The following is a 14,596-nucleotide window of genomic DNA, read 5'->3' as shown; positions in this document are numbered from 1 at the left end:
ATTACTTTGCTTTTCTTCCAACGAATCTGCCAAAAATGTACTAACATATACATGAAAGGAAACATCTTCTAAGTATATAAGTGATTTATGAGGGCTTTCAAGCAGGCTGCTTAAAACAGTAGGAACATGTATAGCTTTGCTCGTCCCATCCTTCTAACATAAAAGCAGGGGGAAGGAAGAAGCAGGGAGTTCAAAGTTTCTGTTGGGGGTTCCATGTCCTAGTGGGTCTCTGCTTTTCCTACTGTGACATGTCACTCAATGTCTTCAGTAAAAAGTAGCAGAGTCAAAACAATAATGTTAATTTTGGGTCCAAAGGTAAAAATAGAGTACTATACTAAGCTATACTTTAGTATAGGCTATAGGCTATAGGCTATATATGGCTATACTTTACTGCCTATAACTTATTACACCGTCTTGATGAGTGATGCTTTGGCCCAAAAAATGTTTTGAACAGACAAAAATAAATAACTTAACAAAACAATGCCCAGGGAAAACAAGCCACACTAACAGCAACAAACAATACATGAAAACAGAAAAAATATTAGCCTTCTGCATACAAAAATAAGCTTACAGTCAAGTTTTTTTTAAAATGTAAAACTAAATCAATATAGAAAGATACTGTGCATATAGATGTTTACATTAGTGTGCACACACAGCAACAAACAAAAAATAAAAATGGATATAAAATTGAATAAAAATAAATGTAAATAAATAAATCTTGGTTAAAACAAAAGAGTTAGGAAATCAATTAACATAACTTTTCTATTCTGTTCAGTTCAGATTTTTAATATCCCATAAAAGGACTTTTTTTTTTTGCAGCAAGGCAACATAAAAATCATAAACAGAAGATACACAAAGACATATAAAGACGTTAAGAATGCAGCTGTGATTCTGAAACACATAAATAAAGTAAAGTAAAGTAAGTTACGGAGGTTATTTCATTTACATGAATAAATGTGGTATTGAAATGTTAAATGTTCCAGGACTGATAGCTATAAAGTTATAACCGTTCCATCTTCTCGCCACATGGTGACGCTGTTGGACTGTTTGTAGATGGCCCAGGTTCACGCCAGGCAGCGAGTTTTGTTTTTGCAGGATAGTAGGGGAAGACTCATGAATATTCATTAGGGAACTCATCCCTGATTGGCTAATCCTGACATTCTTACCCTAACCATAACCAATCTCACTCCTCTTGCCTAAACATAACCAATCCCACCAGAGCAGGCAACGAGTACTAGCCATTCAGAGGGAGAGTAGGGCGGGTTCTTCCCCTACCATCCTACAAAGACAATTTTCGCCGCCAGGCATATCATATCACTCATATCATTGTAATGTATTGCACAGTTGTTGCTTTTACGGAAGTTTATGAAAGCAGGAGTTCAGTTGGAATAAATACTCTACTATTAAAGTTTATTTTATCCCTCGTTAGTCTTCGTCCGCCATTGTGGCAGACATAAAAGGGGCTTTCCGCTTTAAAAGAGTATAAATAGTTAGTTTCGGTTTCAGTTTTACAGCTGCAGATTCGGTCGGTCGACGTTTGAACTAGCAGCCGGTTGTGAACTTCTTAAATTGTCAATTGTGTTTGTTAGGGTAAATATCGGTGTCGGTTTACGTTCTCAAACGATTATCAAACTGCTACATATCAAACTTGGCTTGTCGAAAGGAAATGTAAGTTGAATTTAAGCAACCGAAATGCAGCTAAACTTGGCTAAGGCTACTGTAACATTACATTATTTACTGTATCATACATTTATACTTAATAATACTGAATGGTAGTAGGCCTTTTGTATTTTTGAATGTTTTGCTAATTGGTGTTTTGTGTGGGTGGGTTTATCGGTTTACAGTATGACAAACGGTTTAAAAGAAATCACCCGTGTAGATGAAAGTAAAAGTAATACACCTAGAGATAGCATCTGCAGCAAACTGAAAGTAAATTCTCACCATGAAGGACATGCAAATGCAAATGACCTACTAACGCTATAGCCTATGTTTTCTGTTTTGGAAGATGTGTTAGTCTAACCGATGAAACCTCACAATGTGTCGAGTCGACTTGAATACCACTGACCCTCTCTCACTTATATTTGCAGAACCTGTGCATTATGCAAAAAATGAGCTACTTCTTCCCTCTGCTCTTCATGTGCCTGGATGTGTGTGTGGTGCACGCCATCCGCTTGGCCCAGCTCTCACCTCTCCTCCTCTCCCATCCGTTCATCACCCTGTGGGGAGGAGGGTTGACCAGGGCTTGCCTCCTCGCCCTTTTCACCCTCACCTCCCTTGGGAGCCTGCCTTGGATGAACAGTTTTGAGGGGCTACAGAGTTTAGGGGTCCTTTGCTTCCACTTCCCAGTGTACACCACTCTTCTCTGGGCGCTGGGCCAGTCCACCATGGAGGAACTGTGGAGGTGGCACTCCTGGGAAAGGGTGGGTGGCTGTGTTTTCCTGGTTTTTATGCTGATGTGCTTGAAATCATATTTAGTTGCAGGATGGATCACATTAATATAATAGCACTCATTTTTCTTAACACCTTTTTAGGTATGTTACTGCGGGTGACAGATCTAGAGCAGGGCCCGTGATGCATTGTGGTTCCCTGACCATGGTGTGTTCAAGTTCTGGTGGAAAAGTCTAAAAAAAACCTTCTAGTTCAGCAACTAAGAACTTTTGTAGGCTACCTAAAAAATAAACTCGGAAAAGAAATGATTAATAAACATGGGTGTCCTAAAACTGATTATGTGGGACTGGTAAAAGTGCGTTGCTCAAGGGCAGGGGTCTTCAACTTTTTTAAGCCAAGGACCCCTTAACTGAAAGAGAGATAGAACAGGGACCCCCTACTACATATATTGTATAAAATGAAGTTGCATATTAAACTGGGCCTACAATTACGTGTAGGGCGCCTAAAGCCTTTACATATACCTTTTTTGCATAGCCGTCTAAATGTTTTCATTTTAAAACGTTCATGTGGCACAGTGAATCCTCAGGATTAACTATCTGTGGATGGCTACCTTAGTGACTACCTTACATAGGCCAGTGAGCCTATCATGTGGGGTTTCATATTTGCTAATAATATGTTGGATTCATTGAAAAAAACAAAAATTAACAATAATTTAGCGGCCCCCCTTGCATTGACTCTGAGGACCCGTTAGGGGTCCCGGACCCCCTGTTGAAGATCCCTGCTCAAGGGCACTTAGCAGAGATGGAGGGTGGGTAGATAGATGCCATTGGTGCAATATAAATAAGTACAATTATGTACTTGTGCTGTACCTGAGTATTTCATGTGTATTTATACTTCTATTCTACTACATTTCAGAGGCAAATATTGTACTTTTAAAAATAAGCTCCACATCTACCAGCTACAGCATTCAAATAATAATCCAATATTTATTTTAATATTTTCCAATATAACACTGACAGGGATATTCCACTGCATAACAAGTACTTTCACTTTTAATACTACAATTATTTTTTTGCTGTTAATACATGTACAATGTTTGTATGACTTGCTTAGCAAGATTCAAATATTTGTTATGCTTATTTTATTGGTACTTTTTGCAATGAAGCTGTTAAGCTTGGAACACAAACAAGACTGAAACCAAAACAGTCTGAAGAGTATGAGAAGTCCACCATTTTAGAAATGCTGTTGTCTTTGCTTTCATCCTCACATTTGTTGGAATCATCTGAAGCATTAAGTTATTTGTTTCATGTAATATCTTGGGTATAATATCTGGATTTGTGTATAAAACCTGTGATTTGTTTTGCAGGTGTTACAGGGTTATGTTGTGACAGTAGTGGCGTGGCTCTACTGGAGTCGATATGTGTCATCTCTTTTGCTCTCCTGTGGGCGATACATCTCATCTCTGTTGACGAGGGCGCCCTCTGAGGAGCCCAAAGAAGACACCAGTACACCTCTGAAGAGGCTGATGGAATACATGCTGCCCTATCTTTGGCGCTTCGTTTTTGTGCTGTTGCTCGTGGTTCTCTCTTCTTGTGGTAAGTGACACAACTCCTTCATTTAAATCAAGTGCATGTTGTTGTTCATTTCTATGCAGTGTTCATATGCAGCTGCAAAGTTTTGGAGTTATTTCCTGCAGTTCTTGCTGTGTTTGTAGCTTCACTCACAGAGTAGGTGGGGTTCATTAAAAAGTAATCAGTTTCGAATCAAGAACAGCTTATTCAAAGCTTACTGTTTGTCTCAACTACAGAATTAGCCATTTCCCAAGCAGAGCTATGAAGACATCCCTGTCTTTCAAGTTAAAGTAGAGCATTGTGAAGCTTGGAAAGACCACACTCGACATATTTTGACAGTTTTATTCTCCTTGAAGTTATATTGTGTGATAATGTGAACTTCTGACCTCAGGTGAGATGGCTGTTCCTCATTACACTGGTCGTGTGGCTGACTGGATCATAAATGAAGAAGCACCTGATGCATTCACAGAGGCCATCAAAATCATGACGCTAATGACTATTGGCAGGTAATGTAAACTTTTTAACAAAGTAGTTAATGCATTACCTGTTCTAAGTTTGTATAATATCCAAACATTTCATCTTTTAATCTTTATCTTCTGTCATTTTTTCTTATTAGACAAGACTAAGAATTTGGCTTAGTAGCAAATATGTAATCTATCTGGCAAAACTTGGGTTTAGGGTTTCAAAACGTGCTTTCAATACTTGAGTCTGATTTAATTTTGGCTTTAATAAAATGTTATCAAATCCCAAACTCAGTACAGTTTGCTTTGATATGCTTTTCTTTGTATGCTTCAAACAGAATTACAATGTATGCATATGATAACACATAAAAATGAGCCATCTTTGGGTATAGAGGAGGAATTTAGATAACGATCTCTTGTTAAGGTTTGTACACAAAGCAAACTGTTTGATTTAGTTATTATTATTATGAACATTTATAGTAAACGTGTAAAGTAGTGGCATTTTGGGTACTTTACACTGTAATGTGTCCTCTCTCTTATGTTTCAGTGCTGTGCTTGAGTTTGTATGTGACCTTGTGTACAACGTCACCATGAGCCTGATACACACCTCAGTGCAGGCAGCCGTCTTCCAGGCCGTGCTGAAACAAGAGATTGATTTCTTCAAGGCCACAGGTAAGATAAGAGCATGTATATACTGTATGAGTCCTCTTTAAAGATCCTATGACATGCTGCTTTTTGGATGCTTTTATATAGGCCTCATTGGTCCCCTTATACTGTATCTGAAGTCTCTTTCCCGAAATTCAGCCTTGGTGCAGAATTACAGCCACTACAAGCCAGTCCCACAATGAGCTTTCTTTAGGACGTGCCATTTCTGTGTCTGTAGCTTTAAATGCTAATGAGGAGGAGAGAGGCGGGGCAAGGTGGAGGGTGGGGGTGTGGCCTTGACCAACTGCCATACTTCGCTCGTTTGCAAGCCATGATGTCTCTCTCTTTCTCATGGGTGGGCCATTGGGCCTCCCACTAGGGGAGGTAACCTTCCTCCTTATGACGTCATAAAGGGAAGATTCCAGATCGGCCCATCTGAGCTTTCATTTTCTTAAAGGCAGAACAGGATACCCAGAGCTCGGTTTACGCCTATCACCATTCCTAGCCACTGGGGGACCATAGGCAGGCTAGGGGAACAAATATCAATGTTAAAAAACCTCATAAAGTGAAATTTTCATGCCATGGGACCTTTAATGGTTAGAGTACTGATACAGTAGGTCATCATGAATAACCCTAAACCTATTTTGACTTTCACTTATTGTACACTCTTTCATTTTTTATCAAAGCCAAGCTCAGTTTCCATATTGTTATGAATTTCCTAAAATATATACTTGACAACATTTGTGTGGGCTGGTATGAATCCAGAATATGCATGATTTTAACAACATGTACTTAAACTGTAATTCCTTTGACAAAGCTAATGCACAACTCTTTTTTCAGGTGAACTGGTGTCCCACGTTACCACGGATACTAATGATATGAGCGAGGCACTGAGTGAGAAACTAAGTCTTGTGATGTGGTACACAGCGCGTTTTGCCTTCCTCATGTTCTTCATGGTGCGCCAGTCATGGAAAATGTCCCTGCTCACTTGCATGGGACTGCCCATTATTTGGGTCATACCCAAGTTCACTGGACACTTCCACCAGGTAAAGAGGACTTCCTTAAATGTCCCATAATTTTAAAAGCTGCTCTAATCGGGGTCCTGCAGCGGCGCGGGTTTGAATCCGACCTACTGCCCTTTGCTGCGTGTCATCCCCCATCTCTCTCCCCCTTTCATGTCTATCCACTGTCACTCTGTAATAAAGGGAAAAAAAAAAATAATTAAAAAAAGAAGAAAAAAAGGCTGCTCTAATCAATGAAGACAATGGATGCAAAGACTTGATGTGAAAGGGGTTGCTCGAAGTGACGTAATATAAGAAATAAACCCAAATTTGCAGTTCCCCTCAGCTATATGGACCATTTTAGCATCTTTGAGCTCATTGTTTTGGTTTGTATGGCACACAACATTGATAATTATAATTCCCACCCACTCTCATAAGCATTATTTCCAGTCGCAGTAGGCAGCTGTTTTCAGGAAAAAAAATCTGTGATCAATGGTCTGTACACTACCTGCCCAGCAGACAACTAGCTAGTGAACGTAGTGGAGCATTTAACAGCTAAAAACAGACAGATATTTACCTGAGGAGTTACACAGAGCTAGGATAGTGAATATTGGACTTACATTTGCCAAATGGATAGAAACATGACTAAAAAATTATTGCTAATGCTGCTCCGTGTTGACAAATGGACTTTCTTAAGGTGATTGTGTGTTAGCGTTGTGCTTATAGCTTGTTGTGTTGCCCTCAAGTGGCCGGAAAAATCAATGAATGCCGGTGTAAGGGAAAAGATCTAACCCTAGGCACTGGAAGCTGTTAAAAAACAGCTGTTGTACCTTGTACAATGTGACATCATGTTTAAAATATTTCCATGATATATATATATATATATATATATATATTTTTTTTTTTTTTTTAAATCCATTTTTCAGACTATTGCTGTAAAGGTTCAGGAGTCCCTGGCTAAGGCCAACCAGGTGGCCACAGAGACCTTCTCCTGCATAAGGACAGTGAGGAGTTTTGCCAACGAGGATGGTGAGACAGAGCGATACAAACAGCAGCTGGACGATACTTACGCACTGCACAAAAAGGAAGCTGCAGCCTATGCAGCCTCTACCTGGGCTAACAGCGTGAGTTGAATACTGACCTGGGTTTTAAAGTGTGCTATGATTTCTTAGCATGTGTTTGTCTGTGAGTATGATACAGTAGGGGGTTTCTGCCATTTCAGTTGTTTACTGCTAGAAAATGTAATAAAAAACAGCAGAGCAGAGGTGAGGCAAGAAACGCTAACAAACCTCAAGTCAAACGGAACCCCAATACCCCTGTTCCTTCAAATTGAGCACATTAGAAAAACTGAAACTGCATGTTCAGTGCTGGGAATGAATATTTGAATATTATTCAAACCATTTTTATGTTCTCCCAGATGACCACCCTGGCCCTGAAGGTGTGTATTCTGTACTATGGAGGGACTCTTGTGACCAGAGGGGACGTTAGCAGTGGAGACCTGGTGTCCTTTGTCCTCTATGAGTTGCAGTTTGCCTCTGCTGTTGAGGTGAGCTACAGTCTAAGATAATGGGAATACGCTTGAATAAAACATTATGTTCTTTACCCTTTGGTTTTCCCTCATGCATGATTACAAGTGGCTGATTGGTTTGTTCAAAATAACATACATAAATGAATCAAATTAAAAAGTGCCTCATTCTACCACCTCTCTTCCAGGCTGTCATGCGTTATTACCCGGAGGTGAGGAAGGCAATTGGTGCGTCTGAGACGATCTTTGAAATATTGGATCGCAAACCTAAAAGACCCCCAAATGGCACTTTGGCCCCTAAAAATCTTGAGGGTCACATTCAGTTTAAAAATGTTAAATTTTCCTATCCTGATGAGAGCAATCTTGTGCTGAAGGTATGTAGTTATGCGTGTTTATCTCCTTTGCATTTATCATATTTACAATTAAAATGATTTTGTCGCATACAACTCTTTACCAATTCACCCTATTTCTCTCTTATACCAGGACGTGTCTCTAGAGATGAAGCCAGGCCAAGTCACTGCCCTTGTGGGGCTTAACACATCAGGGAAGTCCACCTGTGTCAAGCTGCTGGAGCGATTTTACCAGCCCCAAGTAGGGGAAATTCTACTGGATGGGAAAAAACTGCAAAGCTACCAAGACCAGTACCTACATGACAAGGTGGTGTATTTGAATAGTTTAAGCATTTAGCTGAAATTGTCATCTAATTTGACTTGCAGTGAGCATAATGATAAGAAACACTGATGAGTTTTAACCACTATTAGCTTTCTGGAGCAATGTCCTATGAATGGGTTCCCATTTTGTTCGTATTGTGCACGAGGAAGCGCAAGCACACAGGCAAAGTTATGCGTTTGGTGAAAACCACGGAATGTCAACATAACGCAATAAAACTCCACCGGGCACTTTTAAAGCTGCATTAAGTGAGTTTTGGCCACTAGGCGACAGAACGGCTTACAAACAAAGTCACAGAAAATGTCCACTAAAGCTGTTGTCCTAAAGCAATTAAATGGGAAGCAGGTACTGCGCTCCTCAGTAGACCATGTTAATGCTATTATTATATTGGTGATACATTTCTATTTTTCACCATTAAAACAGCATATTTTAACTTAACATTCCTATATACCTATTTAAAAAACAACAGTAAAGACTGCAAGGAGCCTTATGGGACCTTTCTTTTTGGGATGCTGAGGGCGGTTTGCAGAACTCTTCTGTCCAACCCTTATTTATACAGGGAATCAAGAAGCCTTATTATTGTACTCTTTATTTGGACATACATATGGAAAAAGACATAATAAACCACAGCCTGTGTGGGTGAGGAACTGAAAACCTACAGGGTTTATCAAACGTACCACAGAAATTGACTAATAATCAAGATACAAATACACGGGTGAATTCTGCAGCTGAGACCATAAAACGAAATGAAAATGAAATTAAAGTAACCCTGAGCTGTACAATGATGATGCTGTAAGGAAGGTGAATCACAGTTCATTGAAAGCTTCTTCTCAGATTCCTCCAAATGTCTTTTTAATTACACTCCTTTGTCAAAGGAATATTAGGACAACGTCACCATGAGCCTCATACACACCTCAGTGCAGGCACCTATCTTCCAGGCTGTGCTAAAAAAGGACACTTACTTGCACCTTTTCTCCTGCTCTTGCCATCATTGTAAACCATTCTTAGAGTCAGCTGTGACAGTTACACAGCCACTGACGTTTCCTCTGCATCCTGTTTGTTTATAGATTGCTGTGGTGAGCCAAAATTGTCTGCTGTTTGCTCGCTCTGTGCGGGAGAACATCAAGTATGGCTACGAGGGTGCTTCTGATGAGGAGATGAGGAGGGCTGCCAGTCTGGCTAGTGCCCACAACTTCATCATGGAGCTGTCAAGTGGATACGACACAGGTTCGACCCACAAACACAGCATATATTAGAATGTATTCTTAAATGCATTCTTTTTTTTCTCATTTTAATTCTTAGATGTTTGCACAATGATAGAACGGATCCCTGTAATGGTACATTTCTTAGTAGTGGAAAAGCTGTAACTCATTTCCATCATACTTTCATACTTTGGCTGTTATGATTGTGAAACAGATATTAATAAAATTATTCTATGTGTCTATGTAAGTCTAAAACACTCTTAAAGGCAGGGTTGGTAACTATTTCCAATGTACACTTTTTTTTATATATATTGTTGCAAATGGTCTTTACATCTTTTACAGCAATAAATAACTTATGGGCTCTGAAAAAGGAGCCAAAAAGATCTGTCCATCTGTAGCTGCTGTAATCCTGTAAAAACGCCCACCAATCACTGCCTCGCGGACTGCTTGGAAAGAACCAATGAAATGCCTCATTGCCCCACTACGTGTACTCTACCCCTCCCGTGTAGGAGCCTGAGCGCACTCCATGTCGTTAAACATTTGATATATGTTTACTTACTTGTGAATGAGAAATGAGCGGCCCTTTTCTTCGCTCTGCTCTGAAGCAGCGACGCAGCGGTGCATGTCTGTGTGTAGGTCGGAGCGTAGAGGGCAGGGGGAGGGGTTAGAAGTAGCCCCGAGGAGATGCTACTTTCAAATTAAGCTAACTGTCTTACCACCCCTGCCTTTAAATTTAACTTTGTGAACCCTACAGGCAATAGTAATAGGACCCATGGTTTTAATGAAGTGTTCTTGGAACCAACAACACTTTGTGGTCTTTCCTAATGCAAAACAACTCGCTGTTTCCCTAAAGATGTACATAAACCCAATAACAGTATGTTCTTCTGTTGGACAGATGCTGGGGAGAAGGGAGGCCAGGTGTCCGGAGGCCAGAAGCAGCGTATTGCCATTGCCAGAGCTCTAATCAGACGTCCTAAAATCCTGATACTGGACAACGCCACCAGTGACTTGGACACAGAGAATGAATATCAGGTCGGAAATTCCTCTGAGTTTCTCAAATTTTGCTCATTATTTACTCCTGTTTTTCACATGTAACACCAAGACATATTTGTACCCAACAGGTCCACCAAGCTTTATTAAACCAAACCAACAACTGCTCTGTGCTGTTGATATCCAACAAGATGGGTGTTGTTGAGAAGGCTGATCATATCATTGTCCTCAACGATGGGATGGTCGAGGAGGAGGGCAGTCATAAGGAGCTGCTGAAGAAAGGCGGTCTTTATGCTGAACTGGTGAGAAAGCAGAATATGGGCTTTCACCGTCAAGAAGAGGAGGGGAATGATACACGCTGAAATGTGCGGGCGGAGGTTGTCCTCAAGTCAGAGAAGCAGTCCATTTACTGGAAGGTTGCTGGTTAAAAGTCCAGACTTAAAGGGTCACAACTCCAGTTATACTTGCACTATAAATAACTTCATTGTGATACCACACTTCATACTACAAGCCTCGCTAGAGTTTTTGCCTATTAAGAATATTTCCCATTTTCATGCACCTTCGACGTAAGTGAAGTTGTACTTGAAATGTCCTACTCTTGTTCCAGTACATTGAAATTTGCATTGTTATATTAAGGTATATCATAACATAGGTAGTTTTCTGGAAAATGTTTTACATATTGTCATATTTGACAATGACATCTAAAGGTATTTCCTCACATTGATGCAACAATCATCAAAAATCAAGTCCCAATGTTTGCAAAATTGCCCACAATGGTCTAATACAACCAGAGAGACAGTATTAAAGGGATGGCTTCCATTGTATAAATGATGTGGCAAAATCTCAGTTAAAACATTTGAATCATGCCATCGTACTTATCAGATCGCCCAACCATATCGTGTGAATGGGAATCACTATGAAGAGTTTGTGATGATCACACACTATTGCTTCATGATTTGCAAATAGATGTAGAAGAGTGTTTCTAAATGATTAGGTTGTATATATTTTTTACATGTGTCTTTGTTTTATTTGTACTATATTTGGTGGTATATTTTGAGGATTCTTTACTTATGTAAAAAAATTTCAACCTGTTCGTACTCTGTTTCCCTCCCCAGAGGCACGGCAATAAATCGTTTGAATTAATCTTGTCCTGTCTACCATTTTATTTTTTTTTAAAGTTTTGGCATTAAAATAGCAATGTTTTTAATCATCATTTTTACATGTGCTGTAAATCGTTGCAGGTGATTGTATAAAAAGGGAGTTTTCCAAAGTTTGAGGTAATCTCGTTTTAGGTTTGAAAATTTGTAATAGAAAACCTGAGTTACCTTAAAGTGTGGGGTTTGATGGATGTAAGCATTTACCAGGTCTAATTCAAGATGCTATTGAGTTGCTTTATGAGAATTGTAGGCGCCAGCATTTTTGGCTTGACCCGGATTAACGTACATGATATCTCAGCCTCTGCTGCTTCAATTTTTTACCATTATTTGAATCTTGTGAGTCCCCCAGCTTTATAACGTGAAGTAATAAGTCACCGGAGTAGGCTACTCCTTAAAATATGTCCCGCACCAGGCGAAGTTATTCTTTGTCAAAGGGGACGTCTTTCTTGATAGAACCCCAGCATTACTTTCATAGGCAAATAAAAATGATTCCAGCTCAAGATGTTTGTTTAATGCATGGCTAAAAAATGCTGTGGGGGTTCATGATGGAAAGTATTGCTATAAAAACAGAATTTCAGTTTTAGAGAATTTCGATCAATCTCAGTATTTCTGGGTTGAAAACAGATGATGTATCGGCACATCATATAAAAGCATATCAAGCAAACTGAGTGATTGCCCACAAACATATACGCCAGGCTAAAATAATTGCCACTTTTTATAATGTCCATAAAATACAATCACCACCAATGTAAAATCCGAAGGGGTTTTATAATAAGGCAGAGAGGACCTACATCAGCAACCCAGATAGGCTACTGCAGATAACAAACACATCATAACACCATTCCCTGCAGACAGAAGGACGTTCGTCTGTAAAAGTTAAGCCGTAATTGTAAATACTTTGAAGCCTAAATCTAAAAAAAATGATGAAAATTCAACGCACTGCGGCTGCCATTGTGTTCAAACATGACAGAGCACAAGATGTACCGGAGCGGAGGGAGGTGCTGGGCGTGTACTCTGTATGACATACGTCTGGTTACAGCCAATAAGAGCGCAGAATCACCCCAAACGTGACAGGAAATACGCAGCACTGCCACGTGGTAGGTTTATATAGGGTCAAACGGAAGCGATTGGGCGCCATTTCATTGCGGAGTTGTTTAGTAGTCTCTCGGTGGAAGTGCAGCGTCAACAGTGGTGGAAAAATTGGATTGTAATAACACTCCGCCTTCAGTCCGATGGAAGCGGCCGTCAACCCGCATCACGACAGGTAAAGCCCGCAGCAGTTTAGATCGATGCCTACACGAACCGTTGAGATTTGATCGGCTTTGCAGTGCCCGTGCAGATGGACAAAAGTTAAATGTCATCATATATGGTTAGCTAGGTTAGTTACCGTTAGCCTCTCGATAACAATACTAGCTTGTCAGCGAACGGTTGTTTGGACACAGATTGATTTAGCTAACGTTAGCTTTTAACTTAAAGCTTAACGTTGACTGAAATGCAACTAGCTACATTTGTAGACTCGGTACGTGAAGCCCTTTCTTTTAGCTTTTAGTGTTAGTTTCTCTGGCACAAGGGAAGGCAAATGACAGCTGCAGCCCCAACCGGCCGGCTCTCTGTCAGTCAGGTCATTCATCGCTCAGGCACCCTGCTAACGCTAGCTAATCTCGCAACTCATGTGCCTATCTCATAACTGGTAACGTTAATAAATACCGTGCCATGTATGCTTATAAGACACATTATGTGCTAATGGAAAAAAATGTAGCAGCCGTCAGTGAACAGATTTGTCAGGCATTGTTGTAGTCCGGTGACGCTAGCTGTCGCGCCGGATGATCAAATGTCTGTATGCTGTGGCGAAATGTCTGGGATAGACTGACATGTTAACAGTTTGACCTTTTTCTAAAGTATTACCGTTATATAAAGATGTCGCGCTTTTGCTTTGTATTTATTTATATATTTCTTACATAAAATCGCTGTCCGTCATTCGTTTCTGTCATTGTGAGGCAGTGTTTACAAACATTGAGGGCGGGGCGTCCGAACCACGCGATAACCAGCTGCTGGATTGTAAAGCAATACCTTTTTTCTTTCGTTAAATGATGAAGATTGTTGCCTCTATTGTGTGAAAACAAATGCATTTTGGTAGAAGCACAAGCTTATTCAATGAAGGTTGAAACAACAAAGTCATACATTAGTCACAAGGAGCTATACAGGTGTTTATAAGTGTTTAATCTAAATATTCATATCTCTAACATTCGGTTTATATCAAAAGTGTTTTTTAATTATTTCAAATGTTTACAACGCAAAGCATGCATTGTGTGTGTTTTTGCTGTCACTTTTTTTGCCATAGGTTTTTTTTTTTAATGATCATGTAAATACTTGAATGGAAATGTTTATCTTTAAGCCACATTAGTAGCTCTGTTGTTCAAAAGTAACAACAGAGCACATAGGTGCACCAGAAACATTTCAACCAGTAACACCCATAAGAATATAAACCATACACTATATATATATATATATATATATATATATATATATATATATATATATATATATATATATATATATGTATATGTGTGTGTGTATATATTAGGGCTGTCAGCATTAACACGTTAATCGCGATGCGATTAAGGGCCGGCCGAGCACAACGTGTTAATTTTTTTTTAATCGCATGCCGCCATTTATTAATTTATTTTACACTTTACTTGGCTTCGCATCGTGCCTAACAACGCCCCTTAGCTGTTCTAAAATCACTAGACTCTAGCTAGGCTACTATTTTGACCCTTTGCTGCACCTTTACTTATCATCAAGCTGCCATACTTCCTCCTAACAGATCCTGCTGCTGCAGGCTGCAGGCATGATGGAGAAAGACGGCAGCAACACAATTCTGAGTAGCGTTTTTTATTTTCCAAAACTCCCGGACGGCTCAGTAGACAAGCTGAAAGCCATATGCACATTGTGTAAAGCCAAATTAAAATATCACCAAAGCACGTCAC

The 14,596-nt window shown here is 39.8% G+C and overlaps 2 protein-coding genes across 2 annotated transcripts in view; both read left to right on the top strand.

The window, feature by feature from the left end:
- Positions 1-1,336: 1,336 nt before the first annotated feature.
- tap1 (transporter 1, ATP-binding cassette, sub-family B (MDR/TAP)) lies at positions 1,337-11,595 on the top strand. The gene is made up of 13 exons (XM_078252224.1): positions 1,337-1,668; positions 2,088-2,420; positions 3,755-3,983; positions 4,351-4,465; positions 4,968-5,092; positions 5,906-6,111; positions 6,993-7,190; positions 7,484-7,612; positions 7,780-7,965; positions 8,075-8,248; positions 9,328-9,487; positions 10,358-10,494; positions 10,584-11,595. The coding sequence occupies exons 2-13, from the start codon at positions 2,100-2,102 to the stop codon at positions 10,812-10,814; spliced, it is 2,211 nt and encodes a 736-aa protein (XP_078108350.1). The 5' UTR covers positions 1,337-1,668; positions 2,088-2,099; the 3' UTR covers positions 10,815-11,595.
- Positions 11,596-12,758: 1,163 nt separating this feature from the next.
- The window catches only part of brd2b (bromodomain containing 2b), a 64,122-nt gene continuing 62,284 nt past the window's right edge, over positions 12,759-14,596 (top strand). The window contains exon 1 of the mRNA XM_078252221.1: positions 12,759-12,873. Coding sequence (XP_078108347.1) covers positions 12,842-12,873 — 32 coding nt within the window. The 5' untranslated portion in view covers positions 12,759-12,841. The remainder of the gene's footprint in view (positions 12,874-14,596) is intronic.

Source organism: Sander vitreus, chromosome 6 (genome assembly GCF_031162955.1).
Source record: "Sander vitreus isolate 19-12246 chromosome 6, sanVit1, whole genome shotgun sequence".
NCBI classification, from domain to species: Eukaryota; Metazoa; Chordata; class Actinopteri; order Perciformes; family Percidae; genus Sander; species Sander vitreus.
Note: the sequence above shows the minus strand (reverse complement) of the source record. Positions and strands in the feature narration are given on the sequence as shown.

Bases quoted from the DNA above. Each gene is read 5' to 3' on its own strand.
- tap1 (XM_078252224.1), top strand. From the start codon at position 2,100: ATGCAAAAAATGAGCTACTTCTTCCCTCTGCTCTTCATGTGCCTGGAT. The intron at 2,421-3,754 runs GTGGGTGGCTGT...TTTGTTTTGCAG, and splicing joins GGTGGCACTCCTGGGAAAGG to GTGTTACAGGGTTATGTTGT. The intron at 7,966-8,074 runs GTATGTAGTTAT...CTCTTATACCAG, and splicing joins AGAGCAATCTTGTGCTGAAG to GACGTGTCTCTAGAGATGAA.